This window comes from Mycetomoellerius zeteki, unplaced genomic scaffold, assembly GCF_001594055.1.
Source record: "Mycetomoellerius zeteki isolate Tzet28-1 unplaced genomic scaffold, Tzet1.0 scaffold35, whole genome shotgun sequence".
NCBI classification, from domain to species: Eukaryota; Metazoa; Arthropoda; class Insecta; order Hymenoptera; family Formicidae; genus Mycetomoellerius; species Mycetomoellerius zeteki.
The window spans coordinates 309,561-331,998 of NW_017257338.1; the positions used below are offsets into that span (position 1 = coordinate 309,561).

At 30.5% G+C, this 22,438-nt stretch overlaps 1 protein-coding gene across 1 annotated transcript in view; it reads right to left on the reverse strand.

Annotated features, from left to right (window-relative positions):
- nolo (ADAMTS-like no long nerve cord) overlaps positions 1–20,558 on the reverse strand; it is a 276,431-nt gene extending 255,873 nt beyond the window's left edge. The window contains 1 exon segment of the mRNA XM_018452805.1: positions 20,115–20,558. Coding sequence (XP_018308307.1) covers positions 20,115–20,138 — 24 coding nt within the window. The 5' untranslated portion in view covers positions 20,139–20,558.
- Between the last annotated feature and the right edge of the window lie 1,880 nt (positions 20,559–22,438).

Below are 22,438 nucleotides of genomic sequence, written 5' to 3' on the forward strand. Positions count from 1 at the left end.
GCAATCGAGCTATAGGCAATAATATATGTAGACAAAAGTGATATATCGTCTCTGAAAATTTTATTTGTGCGCAAAAGTGCTTATAAGTAATCAAGCTGTAGGCAATAATACTTGTAGGCAATAATACATGTAGGTAATAATACATGTAGGCAAATGTAACTCCATTTCTAAAATTTTGATTTGTGAGCAAAAGTGCATGTAAGCAATCGGGCAATAATTTTTCTATGCAAACGAACTGTCGGCAAAAGTGATGTAGACAAATGATACTGTAGGCAATCGATTTGTAAGCAAAAGGAGCTATCTCTCTCGCTAAATATTTTTTTTAACATAATAAATATCAAGAATTAGAAATATTTGTAATTTTATTTTCGCCTACGTAACATTAATATCAATATTAACAAAAGGCAACTATTAGCTTTTACTTTTATCATTTTGTGTTATGTACCATACCTGAACGCGCAAATAAACGGTATTTTCTAACTTTAAATGATTATAATTCAATTCTGTTATAGTCTCGACATTTTGGTATTAGAATTTTAGTCTCAAAATAACTTCAGGAATCTGCCATTAGCAGGTGGTGCGTTAGATCTGAAACATCCTGTATATATTGTATAAAGATATGTAACTCTCTTCGACATGAACAAATAAATTAATTATGATATTTAAATAATATCAATTTTCAAATTTAAAATACTAATATATGTGATAGAGAAGTCAAAAAACGAGTCAAATATATCTAATTGCATCAAGAAATAAAAAGTAGTTTATTATAACATCAAAAACAAAGAGAAGAAAGTTATAACTAGTTTTCTTTACGAATAAATAATGTTAAAGAACGTTTCGATTTAATTTAGTCTTCCTTAGTTAATTAAAAGAGAATTTAATAAAGAAAAAATTAAGGAAATAAATACATAAAAACTGTAAATGCATAAAAAAATGTCGAAAATATAGAAACTAATTATAAATCCACATCAAAAATTGAAATATTAAGTTTAATATTATTTGCTTTATATATATATATATGTATATATATGTATATACATATAGAAGAAATAATATTACAAGTAAGAATTAAGTTAACATTCTTCATTGTATAGGTCTTTAATGTCTATGTCAAAACCAAATTTCTTCGTTTGAAGGCGAAAAAAAGTAGAGTCAAAAAGTAAAATTGTACATATTGTTCAGAATTTCAAAATCAATGTTGAAATGAAATCGACACCATAAAGAACAAAAGAATGTATATGCCCAACAGTAAAATAAAATTTCATGTCAGTATGAACATAAATGTTCTCTTTTCTTGTTAAAACCAAAACATTATGTATTCATTTGCGATTACTTATAACTTTTCTCTATTAAAAGTACGCTCGTCACTCTTATATCTACTATGTATCATACATAATTACATTTTATGTGTTCTATAAGCTCTATAAATACTTATAATCCAATATATTATAATTTGATATTGTTTCATGAGATAATAGAACTTTTCTGAATTGAAAAGTAGCATATCTTAAAACTCAATATCCAGCATAGAGAATTACCATATCGTTCCTTGAAGCATTCCGTTTCTGCCGAGAATTGCTCATCGATTCAGCGAAAAATCGTTTCTCCTCATGACGCGTGACGCGAGCGTAATCGATATCTAATCTCGTCATTCTCGTTACCAGCCGTGTGAGATGGAATTCCCAATTCCGATCATCCCGAAATGGATCATCGACAAACGAATATAGCGTAAAGATCTGTAGAGACATATGACATATTTCGCCATAGAAAATTTGAAATTTTTATATATATTATGCAATGACATTTCGCTGTAACGAATAATTTCGCTTTAATTGAAATTAAAGATGACGGGAACAAAAATTATTTTTATGTCAAATTTATTGATCCTACGTTCATTTAAAAGTATTAATATCTTTCACTTTTAAATTAAATATTCTGAAAGTAATTATTAGAATCTTCTTAAAAAAAAATAATAATCTTTTTTATTACTTATTACTTTGATTACTTATTACTTTATAAATATTGCAATATAATTTCATCGCATTATAAATTCCCGTAAATATATTCTTTAAAGTCTTTAAACTTTTATAAAATTTTATACTCTTACAAAATTCGTAAAGAATCCTATTTGTTGGTTCATAAAAATTTTCGGACACATGTGAGAAATATAGAAATTTTTCAGTGTATCAATAAAATTCCTTATAATTAGATAAGGAGACATCCAAACGAAGTGCTTCGAACGAATAGCAAGCGAATGAGCATCAATCCTATTAGAAGAAGCTCGTAGGAGGGAATACGTCTCTCGCTGCCAATCGATACCTCATCGACGTTTAAACGACGAGTAATTGCTTTTCTGGCACGCTTGTATGCAACTATCAAACGGATCGTTTTCTGAATACTGAGTACGAGAGGATTATCAGAATATCAGGCATAAATACGCCATGTTATTTATAATCATATCATAAAAAAAGAACGGCATTATTAATTTTATAAAATAAAAAAACAAAAAAATATTTTATAAGAGAACATTTATTATATGTATGCATATAACATTCAAGACAAAATTACTTTAGAATAAACTAATAGCAAATAAGGAGCTCATAATATTAAATTACGAAATAAAATTAAATTCATCGAACATTCCATCGTCAAGATGTTTATACATACATTGTTCAATTTTTTGCACTTTCCCTCTCATACACTAATAGAAAAAAAAGGTTACAAGTATTATAATTTACCTATAGTTTATAGTTATTTTTTATGTCAACTATAAATTTATAATTGTTGTTATAACCATGTACATTATAGCTGCTTCAATTGAAATATAATCATTATAACTATGATATGCATTAAATTTTTCCTTATCAAATTAGTTTTTCCCTTACCATATCAAATTAGTTTTTCTCTTACCATATCTCTTACAATTAGTTATTATTACCATGTGAATAGTTAGCGAATGTTAAGAAAATAATTATAGGTATTCACTATAATGACGATTGCATTTATTACATAAAAATGGTTATTTCTATTTTCCATTCGTATCTTAACATTTTACTATATTAATAGTTCAGATTATCATAATTTATAGTACAATTTTTTCATATTTGAAAGAACTATACATATAAGATTATTATTATTAATATTATAGCAGTAATAACCATAAAAATAGATCTCCTAACCATAATTTTTTAACCATGCAATTATAATCACAAATACCAAATACTTTTCTCTCTGTATAGTTCTATTATTTTAATATCTTAGAAACATTAAAACAAAAATTTTATTTATTTTTTAATGTAGGAGAGTCGATATTTATTATTGATTAAAATCAAAACTATCAGTTATTTTACTATCGGAGAAATTACGAATAATTTCCAAGAGAACAGTTCTTTCCATCGACATATTTTTCCGTGCAAATATTTGGCATTACAGCCGGCAGAGCTGTATTGTACAGAAATCAGAAAGCCGACGTTTTTTCGTATTTTTCGTATTTTTCTATTTAAGGTACGCTGGTTCGTACATTTGGAAGGTAAAATAATCGACAATGCGCTATCTATGCCTTAGAATTTCCTGGCATATACCAGGTGCCAAATTATCGCCGACATAGAAGCCTGTGGGACTGGAAATAGAGTACCGCGGATCCCGGTGGTATCGGTCCATTACCGCCTCAGGATGATGAAAGGCGCCTGGCACAACTATTATCCCGACTAGCAACTGGACGTACGCGGTCCAGCAGTCTTCAATTTCTCAAACGTCTTGCCCATATCGATTGGTTGGGGAGAGAAATTCGTAAAAGCAAAGCAACTGGTACACCGGCACTACTACCGTCATCAACGTCGTGCCTCTGTAATTTGTCGTTTGGGTCGTTTCGAAAGACTACCCGTCTTAGTCGCATTAGCGGACTTATGCTCCAGGCGATAGACGTTTATCAATCATTAATTCCTTGTAAATAAACAGATAATTTTGTTTCTAAGTTAAAAATGGACTTTCGATAGCATTGAAGTAACGTAAAAGTTATCGAGTGACATAAAATTATCTACGTCCACAGCGTGAAAGAGTCGCGATGTGCTCGCGAGCTTATATAACGACGGAATCGACTAAGGACAGAAAATCATAAAACGTGAAACTAACATCGCCATTAGGCAAAGTACTTTTTTACGCTCGTCGCAGTGCACGTCTACATTTTACATATCAATATCCAGGCGAGTCCAACATGCGAGGAGATCGAAATACCTCGAACACGACGTCGCTGAAGAATTTACGAGCAGTGGATGGTATTTGACATCTCGCGAGCGCGGTCCAATGACGTCGTGACGTCGTCACCTCGCCCGATCACTCGACGTGCATATATATATGTCGTAATCCTCAAATTCCCGATCGTTCTGGCCAGCAATGACAACACGCGCACCAACTACCAATCGGTCGATTAGCGGGGAGAATAGAAAATCCGTAAAACCTAAGAGCGGTCGTTACCGAGATAAGCGTGAGCGCTTCCACTCTTAAACGTCCTCGCGCGCGTGGTCACACCGGGTCGGTCATAATCCTTTTAGGCTGGCCACAGCCCTTAAGTTCTTAAAACATTTTCTGTACAGCATGGGGCTTAACGGCTTAACTACTCCGAGGGGCAATCTGTAAAGTGCCTTGCAAGAACCGGAACGGAGCACCTCTTTTAACCCTTTTAACGAAGCAACTCGATGCCGCGATCGAACGGAGACTGATCGAAATGGGCCGGTCACTGCCTCGAGGACGACTACAATAATGAGCGCATCTTTTATCGCAAATGTGCACGAGATTCGTCCAATAACCTCGATTCGTGTCTAAACGCGTTCCATTCCAAACATCTCGGAGTATTCAGACTCGAAGCAGAAAGAAATTAGAGGCAATAAGTCGATATGTACATTGATGTTTCACAATATCAATAAAATATTGCAATGCTGTAAGAAACATAAACCATATTTAGTTTTTTTTTATATCATAAAGGATAATAAATTGTAGAAATTTTTTCTAATTTATTGTAAATTTAACAAGTGTAATAATGCCTGTAAGTTACATTCTATATACAAGTTATATATATATAGAACAAATATATATATCTCACTATGTGTCACCAAAATAAATTTTTAGAATTAAGGCAGTGTAATTTCAACCATGTTAAACGTGGAAAGAGACAGTATTTGTATACAGAAAGAATGATTTTACTGAAATATCTAAAAATTAGTTAGACAGAGATCTAAAAATAATTTTGTTGAGCCATCAAAAGGATTATGTAGGACACTTAAATATGCTTGCTAAAGTTAAAACTTTTTGTAGCATTTCTCATCATGCTTGAATTTTCTATGCAATTAATTTGATGGTTCAACAAAATTATTTTCAGATCTGTATCTAGCTAAATTTTTAAATACTTCAACAAAATCGTTCCTTCTATATAAATTATATTTAGAACTGTCACCTTTTTATGGTATAAAAGATGTATAGACATATAGTTTTCACATTGCACAATTTATTAGAAAATCATTATCTTGTGCACATTTATAAGTTAGAAAATAATAAATGTTTTAATATCATGTAAATGCAAGTGACACAAATGTCATTACTGATCATACACTGAAAGGAAAGTGTTTGGTACTTGATTATAATTGCATGATAAAATAATTATGGTTATAGAGGCTTTATTTATATAATTATTAATGCTAATGTAATTTCTGAAAATAACTATAATACGAATTATAGTTAAATTACAGTAATTACAATAATTTTTCTCTCAATGTATAATGAGACATTCTTGTTGGAGATTCCACAGTGAACATTTGCTATATTCTTTTTTTCTTTTCATCATCAGTATTAAAATTATAAGAAAACTAAAACTAAAACATTTATGCTTACACGGAAAAGATAATTTTACTGAAGTATCTAAAATTTAGGTAGATAGGGGAGAGTTGCCGAATGCGTACTGGTCGTCTAAATCGAACCTCATCAATATTTTATATTATTAGTTAATATAGGCAATATTTAATAACAATAATATAAAATATATGAGAAATTAGTAATATAGCCAAAAATATATTGTAATAGCCTACGTCTTGTTTTATGGACATTAGCGGCGTTTTAAAAAATCAGGCATATCTGATATTAATTTTTAATCAACTTATGTAGTTGATAACAACGCGATCATCCAATTTTATTATAAATTTTTGTATTTTTATAAAAGAAGATTTATTGTAGAATATTTTACATTCGCTGTATATATATATTTGCAATCATTAAAGATTAAATAGATATTTTTACAAAATCCATCAAATTTTCTAAATCGTACCATCAAAAGATAAAAAAAAACTGATAACTGACAATAATAAAACTAATAATTGATATCAATGTAAATGTCAAGTGCAAAAATATATTTAAGCAAATTTTATTTTGGTGTCATTTGTTTTTTCATTATTGTTATTTAATAATTATAAAATATTTGATTTTCTTCAATAAATTATTAAAATTAGGTATTAATTAATTATTAGGTATTAGTTAATGATTTCTTTTATTGATCTTATACTTTTAATTGTTTTCATTCATAAATTCAATACTTTCAAAGGAAATATGATAAAAAATACCTATAGGTACGATTTAGGCAACCGATCGCCTAAATGGTACCTTTTGCAGCATGTTACAAAAAGACTTATAACAAATTAATTTGTTATTGGTGGAAAGTTAAACATGTAATAATAAGCGTCCAAAACCTCAAGCTACAATCTCTAATGCTCATTTGCATACAAAACAATGCCAAATGGAAAATATAATAAAAAAATAGGTTAAAGTGGTACGTTCGGCAACTCTCCTCCACATATCTGACAATAATTGCGTTAAATTATCAAGATAATTAGGTGTGTGTAGAGTCAACTTAAACATAATAAATAATACTGCAAAAATTTTGACATTCTGACAACCAGTTTGAACATTCTATATTGATAGTTCAACAAAATTATTTTATACGTACATAATTTACAAATAGACTTATAAGAATTAAAACATATAATAACGTTATGGTTCAAACATTTCCGCTTTGATTATTCTTATAGCAAGATTATTTAGTACGATAGCTAACGACCGAAGTAATTATCCGCGAAATATATTCAAGTTACGTAATGATTTAATCAAAAGGTCCGGACCGGGTAAGGGATGCAGCCGCGGTACATACGGGATCAAATGCACACGGGAAAACGGCCAGCTCGATAATCCGGCGAGACTCGGAAATTCTCGTAACGTTACCAAACCCTCATACCGACCACTCGTACAAGTATCCATACACAGTATACTTGTAAGTGATCCTGGTGCATACCAGTAATCTCGCTCAGATTTCCCAAGAGCGAATCGACTTTGCTGTCTTTTAAGAACAAGTTAACTCGTGAACTTTTATATCGTACTTTGACCAACAACATTATACGTCGCTGTAATTGTCATTTCGGCAGTGATCTGAAAGTCTCGCTTATACGAGAGATGGCTTTTTTCAGCTAGAGATAAAAGGACAAGCTAACAATGGAAAAAAAATGTCTTTTACATTTCTATATTAGAAATACAATTTATAGGAGAATCAATAAGGCTATTTCTGACCCTTTCCAATTTCCATTAAACAGTTTTTTTTTTTGCCTTACATAATCATTAGAAATGTCAAAAATAATCATTACGTAAGATAAATGTCGATTCATTTAAAGTCGCAATTAATTATTAGTTTAACCGTTGAACTGGGTGCAATCATCAGAAAAGTTACAATCGTAGTGTTAAAGTTACAATCATATGTTTTAAAAAAACTTAAAAATAAGACATCTAATTAAAAAATAAAATGAAAAAGTAAAAAAATTAAAAACATGTTAAAATCTCTACATTGATTACAACTTGGACACGATGTAGAGGCTTAAGTTTGTAAACAATTAATAGTGATCACTTGTTATGGACACTTACATGTCAAGAATAATAAAAAATTAATTTTTTTACTATATGAACTGCATTTATTTTCACCTTGTGATTGCAGTCTAAAATGACATTAATGTAATGCCAGAGCAGTATAATGAACGAAAATAATAGTTCACTTATTAATCATTAAAGAATTAGGTACCATGTGTATATCTACACTAATAATTAATTATGGCTTTATATCGATCGAGTTCTTTTGTCACCTTAGTTTATCATCGATAGTTATGTTTAACGTTCCTAATGATCACACAATATACAATAAAAAAATTGGTTTAATGGAAATCAGGAGGGTGCACAAAAACGGTCTTATTAACCCTACCTCTCACATTTATGAAAGTATTATTTATAAATTTAATACATATCTTATTGATATCAAAATTTTTGAAGTTAATTTTTGAGCAGCATGTGCTATTGGTGACAAGATAATTTAGTCTCTGACAAAATAGAACTAGATGAAATAAATAAAATTCGCGTATGAATAGAATGGATTTTTCGTCGATGCAAACATTAATTTGTCAGTAATATTTTATAACAATACGTAATTTAATTTCTCCATCGAACGCAAAAATATCTGATGTGTCATAATTTATCACACATGTGTCATTTATTATTAAGTACAGCCTTTCAGATACTTCAATAAAATTTTTTTTGTGATATATTGATCGCTTTTAACCGTAACATTTAATGTAGAAGTAAATTGAATATAAGATTGTAATTACATTACAAAAGCGATCAATATATACACAAAAAAAAATTTTATTGAAGATCTGAAAATTTAGCTACACTAAAAAAATTATAATCTTGCAATTATATGTATAACGAAAGTTATATCTATAGATAGGAAAAATTAGCTAAAATAAGTAAACTATCAAGCACTGCGATGTCACATATGTTTTGCACCTAATCAATATAGATGCAGAGACAGAATTTATGTCTGAACCATTTGTCAAATTTAGCAAGAAAGTTTCTCTATGACATCCAATGAATAATAAAATTTAAAAATGTATGATTCATATTTAGCAATGATTCATATTCGGTTATGAGACCTACATTTTCTTGTGTATAGTTAGAATATTACTGCTAGAAATTCTACGTTCGATAGAAAATTTTCTATTAGATATGAAAAACTGCGATTTTAATTGTAATATTAGAATTCTAGCTGGAGTAGCAAAATATTACCCTGAGCGAATAGATATGTATCTAAAAATAATTTTGTTGAGCTATCAAAATAATTATGTAAGACGCGCTTAAGCTGATTATTAAAATAACTAACCACTTGAGTTTCCTACATAATGATTTTGATGGTTATTCAATGTAAAACAAAACTATTTTTAGATCTGTATCTAGCAAAATTTTTAAATATTTCAGCAAAATTGCTCTTTCTGTATAGTTATGAAAGCACACGATGTAATCGATATGTTAATCTTTTCGGAACAGTAAAGTCTAAAATATTGATCTTATCGTACTCTACATATAGATAATTATGTATTGTTTACTAACTGACAACTGGAATCGTCAATTCAACTTCTTTGCACTTCCGCGTGCAGCACTAATTTATCACTTGTTAAGGAATGAGCATAATGAGATACAAGTTATTTGATAAAGACTTGGTTGAGAGAAAGCCATTTAGTAGCGAGTCCCGAGAAAACATGAATATATTTGGCAACGACCAATACCAGCATAACTATACGATTATAACACGCTACAACAAACTGTCTAAAAATCTACGAATCCGTATGTAAAACACGCCGGTTTACAATCGCGAACAAACTTCCTCAAGTACATTTGTAGTTTTCTTTTTCATTGTTGTTTTCAGGTGCACGCATTGCGTGAGAATATTAAAGTTTTACATGTAAATGTACGTAATTCGTTTCGTTATCTGTATCGCTGTTCGAACAATCAAACTCTATTTTAAATGAAAATTATCATGTACAGATTGCATATTTTCATGTTCAATAATACTAGATGCATTTTCGTAAAGCTACTGTTCAGGAGCAACTCTTGTCGGATTTATTTCAATTACTCGTATACTTTTACACTTTCTTATTTCCATAAAACTAATTGAAAAAAATTTATTTAGCAGTTGATTCATTTTATCTTTCATTGATAAACATCAACCACTTTTTAAGTCTGCAAATAATTAGGGGTAACGAGATCTTAATTAAACTTTTAGATCGTAAAATGTAAAATTTTATTTTTTGTTTGTTTGTTTAGTTCATTTTAATTAACTTAAAATAACTATCAACCTGTTTAATCTTCATTATAATTTAATTTTGTTACGTTTAAACAGAATAGAGATGAGATATATATATATATATATAGTACTCGCACGGATATATGCAATACAAAAATTAAAACAAAAGAATAAAAACCTGTATTTTAAATGAACTACTGCTAAAATGTCTGTTAAACGCCATATTCATATATTCGAATAGAATCTTGCATGTCAGTATCTTACTAAACATATCACTAACTTCTGACATTAAATACATAAAATATACAAACAGTTGCTGACATACATATGCACACATTATTTCGTGTTAAAAATATGGCTCACTGTATAAGAGAAAGTCCGGTCAGAGGAAGAAAATACAATGGGAGAGAGTTACATAAAAGCGTATCAAAAAAAGAAATATACATATATGTGAAATAAAAAAAGCAATAAGTATGCGCGATAAAAAACAAAATAAAATGCATGTAAAAGATTATCTATCTACTTCTGCATTCAAGACGATGTAACAAGAACAACCATTCCAAATCGTGCAGCCGCAGTGAGGTAGATCTAATCTCGCCGACGATCGAAGATAAATTCTTAAAACGACAGGACGATATTAACGAGGTGTTAAGGAATGCCTCCCCGTGTTCAGCTTCTAATAAGAGTTTAAAAGTGTTTCGCTCCAGCCACGCATACCCCATCTAAACATGAGTTATTTCGGAACTCAATCACGCGACGCGCAGACGTGGCTAACGATTTCTGAGCGTTTTGTAACACGACACGGGGACTATATCGTGCCAAAGTATTTATCTTGAAAACGCCAGCACGCTTGACCGCCACTAATATCCCACTAATCCACTTTGCACAATCTTCCCTCATACATAATCGCAGGCACTCCGCCCATAGATCATAAACACTTCCGTGCAGCTTGCACGTTCCCCGCGCCTAACCCGCCAACCGTTTGCGGTCTCGTCCGGGAGATCATTTAAAACGTGCTATTATAATCGACCATTTAAAACGTGCTATTATAACTTTCATGTTGCACATTTCAAAACGCGAAGAAATTCATTTCCAAGCGCGTTAATATTTACGTCCATAAGACAGAAGTTTTAAACATAGAAAGACGTCCACAAATGCGACTGAATTTAAATAATTCCATTCTATATAATTCGATAATTTAAATTTAATGGCAATATAATGCGCTTTTAAGGTATTAAAAACGTTAAAAAAATATCTAACTTTTTTAGGAGATACAGTAAGTAGCACACAAAAAGTAAAAGCTAATTTAAAGTGAATTAAATGATAATCTTTATATTATCGCTTCTATCCATTCTAACCAAAGCAAACGATTTTATAACGACTTTCGTTCTAACTTACAATACTTTAACAATGTTTAATGTTTAATATCAACGATTAATTTAAAATTAAGTTAAAATTTTTAACACGAAAGTGTCTAATTATAAATTATTTTTAGCTTTCAAGTAATAAATTAAAATTAAAATTAATCAATAGTATAACATAAAGTTTGTGTTCTCAGACTTGTAATTACATCTAATAAGATTGAGATTTGTCAATTTTTATAATTTCAATACCATCAAGTAATTTCAATTTTATCAAATAATCTTAATTGACTTTTATTGCTCAACTGATTTTTTGTGTTTTCTGGTTTCGTACAAACATTATTATACATGAAATAAAATTATCAATAAATGGATGAATATCAAACATTAAAACTAAGCTGCGTTATAAGTATAAACACAATCAGTAATTATTAGTAACTCTTTTATTAATTAAATTAGTTGAATATGCTATATTCAACTAATATATGTATATTGATTGTGAAACGCATACTCTCTTATTTTTATGCTTGCAAAGCACATATAGCTACTTCAAAATCTGAACATTGCCTCTTTCTATAAATTATTATAAATTATTAATTTAATATTTAATCATAGAAGAATGTAATATTTGAAATTCAAGTCTTAAATGTTATATATATATATACATATATATATGTGTGTGTGTATATAAATACTATAAATGTATATTCAAAAAAATATTTAAGAAGGAAAAATATAAATAAACACACTTAAATATCAGAAATTTTTCCTGCGGTATTTTAATAATATAGATAATAATTTACTTTTATATTTAATGTAAATATATAACATAAAAATGTTTGCTTCTTTTTTCGAATTTTATCATTCCTAGGATACGAAAAAAATTATTAGAGACTGTATATTATATTAAATATACATCATTTTATTTTAATTTGATTTTTATTTTTCCCTTTTGTTTATCTCTTGTTATTTATTTAATAAATTGAAACGATTGTAAAAATATACGATATCGTTTTTTGATTGTAACATAATTTTAACATTAAACTCTTCACATAACATATTCATGTAGTTTATTATACGTGATGTGAATGAATATATATTCTTAATATACACCATCTTATTTTTTTAGGGCAAAATTAAGATTACTTATTTTAACTCATCTATTATATCTTCACATTTTCTTAATTGCGGAAAATTTTGTTTAGATATAGAGTACTTGATAAAAAAAGTGTAAGGAACGATAATATCTTTAGCAAGTTTTTCTGCAGAAATTAATCTTTTATTCTTAATTTCTTACTAAATTCATTCTACACGGAAAAAACGATTTGGTTAAAGTATCTAAAACTGTAGCTAGCTGCAGACAGGGCTGGGCATATTTCAAATACTTGTATTTGAAATACAGTATTGGAAGTATAAATTGTATTTCAAATATTGTATTTCAAATACAATACAAAACGTATTTTGCATTTCAACATCATTCGATGTATTTTGTATTTAAAATATAATTTCAATATATCTTGTAATGCCAAAAAAAATCCTTGATAATAATCCTTGAAGCAACGCGAACAGACCTACTGGCTACGTTCGGAAACATTTGGGCTGTGGCAGAGAATGAGACGTAACGAGATGTAACTATCGTAATCGTGACGTAGGGTAAGGTAAAGAAGAACGTAGATGTCGCAGTCGTGACTAGTTGAGAAAGTGACGGATACTTTCTTTGGGCACTTTGATTTAATTAATTTTCCGTTTATTTTGGTTTTTTTTCCCCTTCCCCAGTTTCTCTCTGTGATCAGTCAAGACATTCATGATAACTGATACGAAATCGCTCTCAATCACTCTCTCAAATCAGTTAGAGGAAATTCGGGTAGCCTCGGACGGCGGGCATCCCCGGACACTCGAATTTTTTAGCGAATTTCTGAGCCTAAAACAAAAACAAAGCATCACGTCGAAACTACGTGTCTACAACGAGTTTCGACGTGATGCTTTGTTTTTGTTTTAGGCTCAGAAATTCGCTAAAAAATTCGAGTGTCCGGGGATGTCCGTCGTTCGAGGCTACTCGAACTTCCCCTACTTTGTTCAGGTCTATCAGTACATCTGTAGCTCGGCCTTTATTAGTTAATACAAATAATTAAATTCTAATTTTTTTCCTATGAAGTTCAATTACAACTGATAAGTACATTTTAACTTTCTTCCAATCAATTTGTTGTCTAATACCCAATTTCTTTACCTCTGGATATGTCGTCGATAACTTTATCCATAAGATCATCTCCTAGATAATCTCATGGATAAATAAGATACCTGGGAAATATCTGAATAAAGTTATAGATAACTTATCTAGAAGTGAAAAAATTGGGGATAACTGTTACTTCTCTCAAACCGTTCGAGAGCAGAGCAATAATTCGAAATAAATTAGCTTTAAATTTTCTGTCATTTAAAAATGATATAAATTTTAAGTGTAATTAATATTATTTGTTTTACAATAAGTGATTTTGTGCGATGTTCGTGCTTATTTTATAATTAAAAAAAATTTGGAAGTATATTGTATTAAAAATTTTGAATTTAAAATAAAAAAATTGGAAATATTTTATATTTTGTATTTTAAAAAAATATTTAGTATTTGAAATACAAATTTTGGACGTATTTTGTATTTGAAATACTAAAAAAGATATTTTATATTTAAAACAAAAACTACTTAAAACTATTTAAAAAGGTATTTTTTATTTGAGATGCAAATTTTGAAAGTGTTTTGTATTTTGTATTTCAAAATCGAAAGATTAAAAGTATGTATTTTTCATTTTGTAATTCAAATACTAAGATTGTATTTCAAATACTTTGGTAATGTATTTTGTCCAGCTCTGGACACATGGATACAGATAAAAATAATTTTGTTAGACCATCAAAATAATTATACAGAATACTCAAGCTGGTGCCAGAATATCAAAACTTTTTGCAGCATTACTCATTTATGCTCATTATCCACATATCAAAATAATTATGACGCTCGTCCTACAAAAAGTACGTACAGATCTGAAAATAATTTTGTTGAATGGGGAACGTCCTACATAATTATTTTGATAGACCAACAGAATTACATATTTTCAGATTTGTATTTATTTAAATTTTTTGATTCAGTAAAATCGTTCTTACTGCGTAAAATACTTCAAAATATCTTTTTTATTTATACCTATAGTATAAATTTAAATATCTTATAAATTTCAGATAGCAAGTATATCTCATGTATTTAATATTTCGTATACATCGTATAAAATATTAAAATATTTCGATACTTAATCTTCGATATACTGAAATCTATTTTATTTTATGAATTACGTGTATCTTTACGTATACGCAATAAGTCGATATTAAATGCGGAATTAAATAAACTGATCTACATTATTTTAATTTATTTTAAAACAATAGATATCCGTGAAATGTAATATTTTTATAAAATTCCTATACTACAATTTTCACAGATTCATTACTTCAGTTTAAAATCAAAAATATTCTGACTCACTAATACAATGCACAGCGGCAATTGAAACTACGATCTACGTTGATCCGTACAACATAAATATATCAAAATTATAACAGCAAAATAATATTGCAAAAAATAATTAAATCACGAACATGAAATATATAATTAAAATTTATATATATAATTAATTATTAAAAAATCATACAATTAAATATTATTAAATATATTTAAACTGTTCTTAAACTTAAACTTTAGGTTTGAGAATCATGTGTGTGTAGTTGTTTAAGATATTTGATTTCTGTTCAGATAGTAAGTGTAGCTCTTATTTAATAAAATCCAATTGTTTGTTTTTATTTATCTTCTTTGCAATCATATACCGTAAATGTTTTTTCTTTAATGAATAAATTGGTCTATTAGATTAATTAAGCTAATTATTATGAGACTATATGACTCATTTAGTGAATCTAGTGAAACGAATTTTATAGTATCCTTTTTTTATTTTAAATGTACCCAAAGCAATAATTTTTTAAATTTTAATTAAATTTAAATAATAATAGATATACAATAATAATTAAAGTATAATACCTATTTAAGTATAATATTTAAACGTATATTAATATTAAATACTGTAATATTAATTTATATGTATATTAAGTATTATGTTAAAAATTTCATATCTTTTACTTCATTAAAGATATATTTTTTAAGATGTATTTTGTACTTTTGTATTTTTATTTAAAAAATGTAGTTTTCTTTTTTATTCTTGTTCATTTTTATAAGTGAATTATAATACTTTTATAAACTTATTTAGAATTTTATTGTGTTTGTAAAGTTTTTAATTAAGATATACAATAATAAAATGTATTAAAATGTTTTAAAATATATTATTTTTTAATTTAATAATCCTATAGTCAGATTTTTTACCCTATATTATGTGTCATCCTACTCTTGTCGTGCACTGGCTAGTTGACATGTACGAAATGCGTTAGAAAAAAATGTTTTTTTCTTTGATATCATTTATGAGTTTCCACTTATTATTAAAATAATATTAGATCACATCTAACAAATGTATGTAGTAACTGGTATAGAATTTAATTTTTCGATAAGTCTCTTAGTTTCTTTTTGTCTGTAAAAATTTAAAACTGAAAAGTTAGTCTACTCTATCAATACGTAATTTCAGTCTCCTCTACACAATATAATAGCATATTACATAACAAACCATATGCAACAAAATCAATTTAATAATCAATATTAGGTTTTCTTTTTCTTCTTAATAAGTCCCCTGTTTCCGACCCACTATGATGGGTCACAGTATCATGCGATAAATTTGCGTATATCCTCCTCGGGGAGCAGAGGATACGCTTTATATAGAAATCACGAATAGTATCTCTTCTATTTGAAGTATCTTTTTAAATATCAGGTCAAAATCGCTAAAGTATAATATACTCTATATTAACACGAAAGCATAATATAGCTGAAACAATAAATAGATAAATGAATGTCAAGACATTTTTACCTTCGACTGTTTTTCTTTCGTTTTACGATGAGCACTTATTGGTACATTCGCCTTTTATCTCCGCGACAGATTCTTTTTCTACTTTTTCACACAGCAAAATAACTGTATTTTTTTCGCGCGCTTTTCCGTCATAAAAGTTGTAATTTTCTAAAGATATATGCTGCTTGTTGAAACTTTATAAATACACACTCTTAATCAGATTTTTAAAGAAAACGTTTTTAGGAAATGTAAATCGAGCCTTTTAATTTTAATTTGTAATTTTTGTTAAAATAATTCTTATTATCTTATATATTTATTCATGTTACTTTATGTAAATCTCTTATTCTCTTATTATGAATATTTTATGGGACATTTATTTAACTTTATATTTTAGTGATGTATTGTACAAAATATAAATTATTATTTCAAATGATTAAACGATTTTGATGCGTTATATTAAAATTTTTCCACCTTTAGAATAATATCTTTTTCATAATAAAAATTACAGAAGAAGGTATTAATGTTATTATTATCTATCATAAACATCAGTTGTCTTGCGCAAAAATTTGTTCTGCCATACTTGCTTTACTGAAGAGTAAATTAATATATAATAAGTATATTGCACACAGAGACGTAAATGCGCTTTATTTTGAATACGTCGGAAATGTATCGCGCAAGCGTGTATTACCTGAGTTGTTATATTCATCGCCTCTTTCCTTTATGTAGTATACTGCCTGCCTCAGAATCGCGAATTCTAGAACTAACGGGTTTCCACGTACAGAAATATTTAAAGTCCTAAGCCCATACTGACAGTTTACTAATTACGAGAAAGCATTCTGCAAAATAGCTCTACATAAAATACCATTATTTTGAGAAATTCTTCAGACCAGTGATGTTAGATAATAGATTTTAAATAATAATGATATTAGGTAATAGATTTAAATTATACAGCTTACTCTCAAGAAATTAAAATTTATCTTATAACAATCAGCCTAATTTAGTATGTAATTTAGTTTATAAATGTTTGATATACTTTTTAAGATGGAATACCAAGAATACTCTCCATCTATTTCTCATTTTATTTGTTCATTTATACTAATAAATGTATTCTAATAATAATTATCTTTTCTTATTAGCTGTTGGCGCCCACATACCTATCCTTTATCTTCTTGTAACACAATTTTTCACGAAGATTTGTGAGTATGGCTTGTACTGATCCCGCCAGCATTGTTTGCCGGCTTGAACCTTTTCTAGATCCTTTACAGGTATAGAGCTAGAGAGGCGAGCAGAAACATAGAAAGATAGACTGCGACAAGTTCCAAACGGCGAGACCCAACAACGAGGGCCAGAATGACAAGCTCTGGGGGTGGCCGTGTATAATCGACAGATAATAAAGCAAACTCGAAGCATGTTGGAAGGTCGCCCGATCGTTCCTGTTTCTCTCTCTCTCTCTCTCTCTCTCTCTCTCTCGACAGGTGAGAAAAGGCGATCTTGGCGACAGAAAGTGCAGATCAGGACAAGAGATCTCGAGCATTGTATCTCGTAGATTACAAGCTCCGTTTCATTTTCTTAGCGGTTTACTCGCGTCTTGAAACAGGGTGAAAAATTTTGTACAAGGCAGAGAGACCCTCGTAAAGATATGGAAGATGCGAGAAAAATATTCAAGAATTACGGAGCGCTCGTAAACTCTTTTAAAAGCAGGAAAATGGTTGTTCTTTTTCCGTGAGAAATGAAAACGAAGTGAAACTAGTGATTTCAGCGATCAAAAGACTATATCAAATCTCCCGTTGATGAGAATCATTGTTATATTTTTCGTATCAATATTTCGGATATTGTTGAAAACATTTTTCATGGAGGATTAAATCTTTTATTTAATCTTTTATATGAAATATGCGGTAAAAAAATCCGTTATGACGTTTTCATTGAGCAATAATATATTATAATAAGAATATACGCACATATACCAATAATAATTAATAATAAATCCTGCACAATATTTAGGTAAATGAGAATAAAACACGTCCATCGATGGTTAAAAAATCGGAATAGAAGTTACGTTCAAAACATTTAACAAGCTTCATGAATAAATCCGTGAACCAACAATGGATGCATCGCATACTCCGATAAATTCTCTGCTCTGAAACTCGTGAACACCAAAAATACGACCGACTATATGGCCGTTGCTTTCCTTACTTTAGTTCTGCGCTCTCTTCTGAGTTCTTTCGAGACGCTGTTGAAGAAGCGCGGAAGCTCCTCGTTTGTATTGTACGCAACGCAGTTCGCTCGTAAGTTTCGTCGAAGTTTCTGCTATATCAAACAAAGATGCCCCCAAATTCATGGAACATCGTGGAAAAATCGTCTTTTGTCGAGCAGGAATCCGCTGACAGCGATACCTTACGATGGCTTTTGACAGATTTCTATTAAAAGTGGTATATCGCGTTAGAAATTTAACTATTATACGTGTTATCTTACAACTCGTATAATATTTTAATCAATAAAACTACATTCGCGTATATTAAATCATCATGTATTAATATAATTCCTATTTCTATGTGTAATCGAAAAATACTATTTTTAATTATATTTGGGCACATACGATTAATACGACTTAAATAATGTGAAAGAAGTATTATACTTAAATAATGTGAAAATCACACTGTCTTTTGTAAATAATATATATTCCAATACTGCATTTTATACACTGAAAAAAAGATTGGCTGCTGCAGCAAATTAGATGGTAAAATATGGCATAGCATTTTTAATTGGCTGCAGCAGCCAATTTTTTTTTTTAGTGTAGATATCATGAATAAAAAGTACATTATACTTAATAATATCTTCATCCATAGTTTAGTTTTACATTTTTATATTTTTATTAAATCTAAATAAATACAAATACAAACCGTTTCTATAATACAAAATTATTAAGAAAATGAATTTGGAGCAATAATCCAAACAGTATAACTTAAGCTTAAAAATTCACTTTCCAGATTTAATCTAGCCAATAACATAAACAGAGACACGATAATATTTTATAGACATGAAAATGATGCAAAATTTATGGATCTCATAAAATTAACCGCAGCTTGTAACTTTATATCTCAAGACGCTCCGAAAAGCCTGGAAACCGACATTGGTCTACTCGCGTGCTTCAACTGACCTCGTTCCCCTTCAACCTTTAGATAGGAGAGGGAGAGGGAGAGTCACGTGGCCACGTCGTTAATTTCACCGTTCTTGGATTGTAGACGAGGGTGATTCGCGCAGCGAAAGGACACGAAGGCTCCCTAGCTCTTAAAGACCACATTCAAAAGTTAGGCCACTCAAAGGGATATGAGAAAGATACAACGACCATCGCATTGGCAGATTAAAGTGATGCTCGTGGCCTTTGATCTTCCTCGCGAAACAAGCAAGAGTCTGTGGACGCACATAAAATACGTCTGAGTCCCAGAAGGTTCAACCTGTTTTCCCGTCATCTCTCAAGCGACGACGATCAAGAAAGGGGGAAAGGAAAAAATTAAAAAAAAAAGAAAAAAGGGACTCAAGTAACAAGAGATATTTTTATCATTGATCGAATGACAATCGTAGTCTATGCGGGTGCATCGAGCGATAAAAAAATTCAGTACTCACGAAGACGAAATAGGATTTCTTCATGGTCCTGACGATCTTGGTGAGAACACTTGTCAACGATGGATCCTTTTTTTCTCACTTGTTAACCGACGTTATGCAACTCCCTGTGGTCACCGCGAGGCTGTTGTCAGAGATCGTCGAATTCCCACCACGTGCAACTTTCACCCCCTGACGAAAGGCGCATCGAGAAACCTGTCAGGCGTCTACCGCGAGGCAGATTACGAATTCTTTTTCTCTTTCACTTACGAATACTTATCCGAACACTTCACCCTTTTTCCCGCTGTGACAAACACATAACAATTAACGCGCGAAGCACGTGTTGTGAACGATTCGCGATACGTTCAACGAAACGAGCGTAATAAAAATCTAGATTGATGCGAAAAATCCGGATACAATGTCGCAACGTGAACTCGCCGAAAAATGTTTCGATCGCGATTGTCAAGAGAGCGAATAGACCACGGAAACCTTTTGCTCGGAGGGTGCCTGATCGCAGACCGCCTCAAGCACACGTGCGTCGTTGCGTTACCGCTCGATGTCGTCGGGCCGAGGTGCGCGACGCGAGTGTCGGCCTTAACGTCTCGAAAGCGCTTGACGTTGGCGGCTGGCGCCCGTGCGGCGTGGTGCAAGGTGGGGGATGCAGAGGGGAGATGATCGTCTATCCCTCCCGTCCTATTCTCCCTCCCTATCACCGACCACCCACGCCACCCCCATGGAGAACGCCACACTCGACTCCCACGGTTCCACCGCACCGCATCCCACCGCGCTCGCCCCTGGCACCCATCGACCCCGCGACCACCTACTCCACGTCGGGGCAAGAGTGGAATAAAGTGCCGCCCGGAGGGATGGTAAGGCCGCGCGACGCAAAAGAGAGGTGAAGGGAGCAGGAGGAGGAGGAGGAGGAGAAACAGTGTACGAAGGGATGAAAGACGAAGACTAGGAGAGTAAGTATAATCCACAAAGTTGCAACGATCAAACAAGCGTCGAATTTGTTTTTTTATGCGCTTGACTATCCTTTTTTATCTTTTGACTATCCTGATTCGTGGATTTCCCTTTTTCTTCAAAAAGTGAAAAGGAGATAGGGTAATTGTTGGTAGAATCGAGTGATAATCGCGCACAGTTTGCGGCTACAAACGATGTTTCCGTAATGTTCGTATCTCGCTCTGTGGGAATCGTAACAAGGACTCTGGGACCATCCGTCATTTTGCGCGTAATTTGATTTACGTCTGTCATGGTGTGCAAACAATGTTTCTTTCATGGTTTTGCTGTCTAACCAACTATTGGAAGTGCAGTGTGTTTGAAACTTATAATTATATCAGAGATGAATTTCATATTTTTAAACAAATCCTAAAATAATCATTAATATTTTGATCACGTATAAAATTAGACATTAAAATTAAATTTTACTGAACCGATATTTATGTTTTAAATGTCTAATGTATGACAAAATCAACGACATAACAAAAACGTATTTTGTAATACTACATATTTTTTTAAAGCAACTATGTGTTTTCTTTTTACACCAATTAATTTATCACATTATTCTGTGCATAAAAGAGTCAGTGTACCATTATTTAAAAAATCAGGAGACAGCAGTTAATTAATAGTTTACGAGATATTTAACATTTCATATCAATATGTACCATAATGAAATAAATCACTCGAAAAGTATTGATTTTTCGATATCCTCATTTTAACACTTTATATGCTGAATAATTAGAGGAATCATATATCGTGTAAAAAAATTATATCATTCTACTTATTTAAAATAATGGCGGTAACCCTTTTTATATTTACCTTGAAAAATTAATTTTTTTTTAAATTATTTTATTTGCGTCTTATCCAGCTAAACAACTTCTGTTTAAAACGTTTTCTCGTATCTTTATATTTTCGAAATAATTGTCCTATATACATTTGAAATGTTTCACTCTATATACATATTTTGTATGCGTGCGTGCGTGCGTGCGTGTATATTTGGATTCTGTTGCAGTAAAAATGCAATAGATATCGAATAAAAATTTAATACGTCAAGATGTGATGACTTAAAAAAAGAATCAATTCTATTTAATCTTATATAAAGCATATAGTTAAAATTTATATCTTATTCATATCTTTTTTCGACTATTTTCGAATCATCACGTCTTGACGTATTAAATTTTTAACCGATATCGTATCGCTTTTTTATTACGGCATTATAAATAGAATCCAAATAAGTTTTATGTTTTTTTATATTGCTGTTATCAATAAATTTTATGTAAAATAATAAAATCATCAAATACAACGTAAAGGATTAAAAAGGATGAGCCTTGAAGGCTCAATATCGATAC